Raw genomic sequence first — 6,720 nt, forward strand, 5'->3', positions numbered from 1 at the left:
TTTTCTGTTTTTCTTTATTTTAGTTTATGTTTTTCTATTCTGCACGAGTACGATCGAGCGCACCAAGCCGTGTGCTCGATCGCATTCCCGCCAGTGCGTCTTTGTGCGCACGAGCGCACCCACACACATCTGTTCGAGTACGATCGAGCGCACTCTGTCAGTACACTTCGTGCTAGCGATAAGTAGTTCCGTTTATTTTTAGTTTTATTTTTGTTTTTAGTTTTTTTAGTTATTTATTTTACTTTTTGTTTTAATCATGTTGAGAGACAATACACCTCCGGTGTGAAGACCTATAAAAAAAATCATTTAGTCCCCAGATCCTCGACCAGCCCTCATGCATTAATTTCTAGCCCATTGTGTAGAGCAGTTACAATTTATCTCTGTAGCGACCCAATACGGGTCCACACTAGAAAGGCACACCTACAGAGGACCCATATCGGCATATTCTAGAATTCTGTGATCTCTGCTGGACTCAAAATGCCTAGGGTTTAACTCCAGAAGGAATCAGGTTAATCCTCTTTGCTTTTTCTTTAAAATAGAATGCTAAGATATGGTACAATTCTTTAGACACAGGTTCTATTCATAACTGGGGTGAGATGGCCACAAAGTTCTTAAAGAAGTTTTTCCCAACCCAAAAGACAAGGCAATTGAGAAGGGAAATTTTGACTTTCCAACAAAAAGATGGAGACCGTTTCTTCGAGGCATGGGAACACTTTAATGAGCTACTTCTTAGATGCCCACATCAAAATTTATCTCAAGACGATCAGGTACTGGCATTCTATGAAGGTTTAAAAGATCCTAACAAGAGTCTTGTATGAAAAACCTTAAAACGACTCCAAACGACACCTATTCAAATGTCTAGGTGTTTCACAAAGATTATGCAGAATAAGATCTAACCTAACAGTTAAAATTCAACCAAATACAGATATGAAATAAACATTCAAGAACACAGATATTTGGTTACGAAGAGGAAACCATTTAGAGAACTTTCTAAATGTAAAACCTCTCCGGGGCAGCCAAACCCAGGAAATCAATCCACTATAAGAAGAATAAGGAATATAAGAAGAATTACAAAACCTTTGACTCTTCATTGCACACGACAAGCGACCCACTTGACTTCTACCTCAGTAGCCCTTTCCAGAACATCTGGCACAATTCTTCTAAAAGATTTCCTTTCACCGGAACTCTGATTGGCTTCACGTATTTAATCTTTTCTCAAATAAAATTAGAACAATATCTCTCTCTCTAAGCTCTCTAATTTTTCTCTCCAAAATACGTACCTATATTAGGCAAAACATTTTGTTTAAATAGAGAATAAAACAATACTTCAGCAGCCATGTTCGGACGGGGATAATTAGGTGTCCGGACATGACTAGGGTTACATATGCATACCCCCGTGGTGTCCGGACACCCAAGTCATGTGTCCGGACATGCCATGAAAAATAGGCTTGCTGGAAATTGGGTCTGGACCCAACTTCTGACGGTCCGGACCTCCCCTTCAAAAACAGCTTGCTGGATGTAGTGTCCGGACCCAGCTTCTAGCGGTCCGGACAAGCCCTTCAAAATGTGTTTTCTGGAAATTGGGTCCGGACCTGGCTTCTGGCGGTTCGGACAGGGCTTTCTAGAATCCTGCTTTCTGGACATGCTGAGGTGCTCATTTTCAACAATTTACATGCAAACCGAATGCGCCAAAACCTAAACTAACAAACTCCCCCTTTGGCCATTCGGGGACAAAAATAATTTGTACATGAAAATGACACATCAAATCAACTCCCCCTTTTTGTCTCTGAAGGACAAAAGGACATGACTAAAAAAAATGAAATTCTAGAGTTTAAACAGAAAGACAACAACCCATTAACTATTAAATAAGTAGACACAAGTCACCAAAAAGAGTATTCTTGCCAAAAAGAAAACAAAGCAAACAGAAAGATAGATTATTCTTGCCAAAAACTGTCCTTGATATACTTCACATCTTTCTCCAACGTCGTCAAGCGGGTGTTGATAGCTTCAATGTTTTGGCCTTGAGCTTGAAGTAAGTCAATTATTTTATTTAATTGACTTGAAATATCTGAGGATCTCGAGGAGGACGCAGCTGGAGGATCTTGAACAATTGGAGGAGCATGGTCAGTTGGAGCGTGAAGCCTATGAAGTTGGGCATTTGACTTCATCACTATTGCTTTGCCAAAATAACCTTCAGGAGATTCCACATGTTCATTTGCAGCAATTTTAGGCAAAGTGGCTTGCAAGATCTTTGTGATGAGGCCTCCATAAGGTAAGGCAATAGAGTGATCTTCATGGAGCTCAATCATTGTCAACACCATATGAGTGCATAAACAGAACTCAACACGGTTAATGATGCCATAAATCATCATTGCTCGTTCAATAGTCACATGACTATTTTGAGATATTGGCCAAATATTCTGCAGCACAATCCGTGGTAGCAGCCTCTCTAGAGCCCGTACATAACCAATCAAAATTTTGTTCTTGTCTTCGTCCCATACAAGCTCCCGACTTGGATTAAGAACCGCCATGATTTTCGCTTTAGTTGGTTGTGGCTCGGTCTCAAAAAATGGAAGCAGCTTCTCATTTGTCAATGGAATCCCAGTAACTTCACTTATCAACTCAGGAGTGATATTGAGAGTTTTCCCGGAGACCTTGGTCTTGAATGACGGGGGACCAACCAAGTTAATATCTTTGATGTTATAGTAGAATTCCTGAACTAATCGAGTGTACGCATTAATAGGAACGAACAAAGAGGTCCATTGATTGGCCTGGAATATTTCATGAATGAACCGAAACGGTTCAACTCTAAGATCATTTTGCTCCACTCCACGCTCAATCACAATGTTGCATGTCAGAATTTTGTCTTGTAAGATAGATTTTTCTTCTCGAGTGCGCTTCCTCCTTGGTGTGGATTCCGAAATTGGATACACCATTTTCTGCATTCACACCCCAAAGAAGGAAAAAAAAATGGCAAAATAAAAGCACATATTATTCTTGGGAGAAAAAATCATTGTAAACAAAATTTTGATATGAAACATGTGATCCCTCAAATGAGATAGATGCACTAGAAACAAATGATAAATGTTGAACACACCAACACAAAAAATACTTATTTCGAGAAGACAAAGGAATATAAATGCAAAAGAAATTTCATTTAGACATTCTATCAAACACGTAATAGGCATTGAGGTATTGATTATAACATTAAAAAGATTGCATGAATACTGAACATACCTCGCCTAGAAACTTCCCAACCAACATCTAAAGACCAAACACAGTGGAATAGAGCAATGTAATTTAAAGAAATTGAGCACAATTGCAAACCGGAGTCTTTGAGGCATTTTATCAAACACATGGTATGCAGAAAAAATGTACGCGTGAAAAACACATGTCAAGATGAGGAACCCATTCCTAAATACATGATAGTGTATGTATTTTGAAACAATCATATGAGATAGAAAGAATGATCAATGTGAATCAAGTAAGCAAGCAATTCGGAATGGTAATATGAAACCCAAACATTCACATCCTAGAATTTGGTTGGAAACCAAATCTGAAAAGAGTAAGGGAAGGAAACATACCTTGGAGGATGGAAGTGTTGAGCCTTTAAGTGGAAGAGATGGAATCACAAAAAAATAACACAGAAAAAAAATATATGAAAGAGTGCTTCGGCTGAGAGAGAGAAGCAGAAAATGGCGAAAAGAAAAAAAATTTCAGGTTAAAAAAAATGCGATGGCCGTGTCCGGACAGGTAAGTGTCGTGTCCGGACATCCTTCCCCTCAATAAAAAATAAAAGAAAACCAAAATAAAGCCCTTTTTTTTTTTTAAAGGAAAACGCAACGTGTATAGATATCCAATAAACCATGCATGTTCTTATGAATATCTTAACAATCCGGAGTGATTAACAATTACACTCAAACCATAAATGTACCATATGCATGACACATCCTTGTCCTGTGAATTCAGTCAAGTAGGCAATAATCAGAAAAACTCATGCGAGGGTGTAGTGTGTGAAATACTCCCATTAAATAAGATTTCATCAGTGAAGGTAAATCGAGACAGACACTTAGTAAATGAAAGACAAACAGTTTGATTCCCACGACAGTCAAACCTTATAACGTTAGGACCTAGAATCCCTCATCCGATACACTCCCCCTGAGACTAATTATTCGCTTTTCACCATGTCCTTTAGTAGCCATCTATTTCCGCAATGATTTGATCACTGATTCTTTCTATAGGGACATATAGAAGCAAAACTAAGTCATTTGAGCATATTTAATGCTCTCCTTTTTTTATTTATTTTTTTTATTGAAGAAAATGTCAGAATTTTTAGGAGTTAGGTTCAACTAACTAGTTGGTCAAGTGGATAGAAATGACATACCTATCTTCCAACAAAAAATGTTTGATCCTAATTCCCAAACACCGAGCAAAAATACAAACTTAATGGAGGCATATAGTGCACAAATTGAACATGAGAAAAACGGACTCTTACTCCTTCAACAGTCTTCAGAAGAACAAGGTAGATCATAAAACATATGGAGCATTAGATGTAAATTGCAGAAGTATTGACCTCACTCAGACGTAAAATATTCATTTGAAACCAACACATGAGAAACTAACTACCAAACAAGAGAAAAAAAAACTATCACAAAAATAACAGAACCAAAGAAAAGAAAAAAATAACCAAAATGCCCTAGAACAGCGACGAAAAATTATCAATATGCTTAATTTCTAGGCATGTTCTATGTATACGATCATGAGAGATCGCATACACCAATAGCATTCCTGAGATACTCAAACCTAGATCCATCTAGGGGTTTTGTAAACAGGTCAGCTAATTGATGTTCAGTAGGCATAAATTCAAGAGATACCACCTGGGTCTCCACCAAGTCACAGATGAAATGATGACGAATGTCAATGTGTTTCATTCGTGAATGTTGGACTGTATTCTTCGAGATGTTTATGGCACTCGTATTGTCACAGTAGACAATCATCTTCCCTTGAGCAAATCCATAGTCCGCAAGAAGTTGCTTCATCCAGATTACCTGTGTACATCAGCTCCCAGCAGCTATATATTCGGCCTCAGCAGTAGAAAGAGAGATGGAGTTTTGTTTCTTACTCATCCAGGTGACCAAGTTTGTACCCACATAAAAGCATCCTTCAGAAGTACTCTTTCGATCATCCGCATTTCCAGCCCAGTCAGCATCAGAATATCCTGCAAGTTCAAGATTTGTGTTAGTAGAAAAATAAATCCCAAAATTGATAGTGCCATTTACATACCTGAGGATTCGTTTAACTGCTGTCAAATAAGATTCCTTTGGATTAGCTTGAAATCGAGCACATACACCCACAATGAAAGATATATCTGGTCGACTAGCTATAAGGTAAAGTAGACAGCCTATCATACTTCTGTACAAGGTTTGGTCAATGGATTTCCCAGCCACATCTGCACTCAGCTTAATACTCGTACTCATGGGTGTGCGAGCATGACTTTTTCCATCAAATTCGAATCTCTTCACAAGATCTTTGACATACTTTGGTTTAGACACAAAGATACCTTTGTTGGATTGTTGAACTTGAAAACCTAGAAAGTAGGTCAATTCACCAATCATACTCATTTCGAACTCTTGTTTCATTTCTGTAGAAAATTGATGAGCCTGTGAATCGATCGTAGAGCCAAATATAATGTCATCTACATAAATTTGGACAATGAGTAGTTGACTGCCTTTCCTTCGGTTGAACAAGGTATGGTCATCTTGTCCTCGGATGAACTTATGCTCAAGAAGATATATTGTTAGACTTTCATACCAAGCTCTTGGAGCTTGTTTCAATCCATAAAGTGCCTTTTTCAGCTTGTAAACATGTTCGGGATATGTTGGATCCTGAAACCCTTTTGGCTGACCTACATATACAATTTGATCTGGAGATGACATGAGATGCTCAACAAAATTCTGATAGATTCCAATCTGGCTACCGGTGAGAACGTCTCATCAAAATCCGCTCCTTCAACTTGAGTGTATCCTTGAGGAACAATTGAGCCTTATTTGTTACCACTATACCATGTTCGTCGGATTTATTCTTGAATATCTGTTTAGTGCCAATGATATTCTGATCTTTTGGTCTTGGAAGCAAATTCCACACATCATTCCGAACAAACTGATTGAGTTCATCATGCATAGCTGCAACCCAACTCTCATCTTCTAATGCCTCATTAACCTTCTTTGGCTCAATCTGAGAAAGATAACAAGAATAAGAGACTTGATTAACCACCCTATTTCGCAGTCGTAAACCTTCATTAACATTTCCTAGCAAATTTTCTCTAGGATGATTAAGTTTGACTCTAGAGGATGGTACATGAGAGACCATGGTTGGAACTGGTGAAGGAGTCATGTCTTCTGCAGCTGAAGATATTGATGTACGAACTGCTGAAACATTCGGACTAGGAGGTGCATGAGTCTTATCAGAAATATCAACTTGCAACCCCTCAACATGAGGTTCTTCTTCTGCAAAATTATCCTTGGTAGTTTCATCATCGATGACAACATTTACTGATTCCATTACTGACTTGGTCCTTGTGTTATACACACGACTAGCTCGACTTGTACTGGAATACCTAAGAAAAATTCCTTTGTCACTCTTTGCATCAAACTTCCCCAAGTTCTCCCTGTCATGAAGAATGTAACACGTACTGCCGAACACCCAAAAATATTTGACGGT

General features: G+C 38.4%; 1 protein-coding gene and 1 non-coding gene across 2 annotated transcripts; both read right to left on the reverse strand.

Moving 5' to 3' along the window:
* Window positions 1–644: 644 nt before the first annotated feature.
* On the reverse strand, window positions 645–751 carry LOC148586321 (small nucleolar RNA R71). The gene has a single exon (XR_015912024.1). It is a non-coding gene; the product is annotated as a small nucleolar RNA R71 (small nucleolar RNA).
* A 1,183-nt stretch (window positions 752–1,934) lies between these two features.
* On the reverse strand, window positions 1,935–2,936 carry LOC148586322 (uncharacterized). The gene has a single exon (XM_088515563.1). It carries the CDS (start codon window positions 2,934–2,936, stop codon window positions 1,935–1,937), a length of 1,002 nt encoding a protein of 333 aa, XP_088371689.1.
* Between the last annotated feature and the right edge of the window lie 3,784 nt (window positions 2,937–6,720).

Source organism: Corylus avellana, chromosome 4 (assembly GCF_965113065.1).
Source record: "Corylus avellana chromosome 4, dhCorAvel1.hap1.2, whole genome shotgun sequence".
NCBI lineage: Eukaryota > Viridiplantae > Streptophyta > Magnoliopsida > Fagales > Betulaceae > Corylus > Corylus avellana.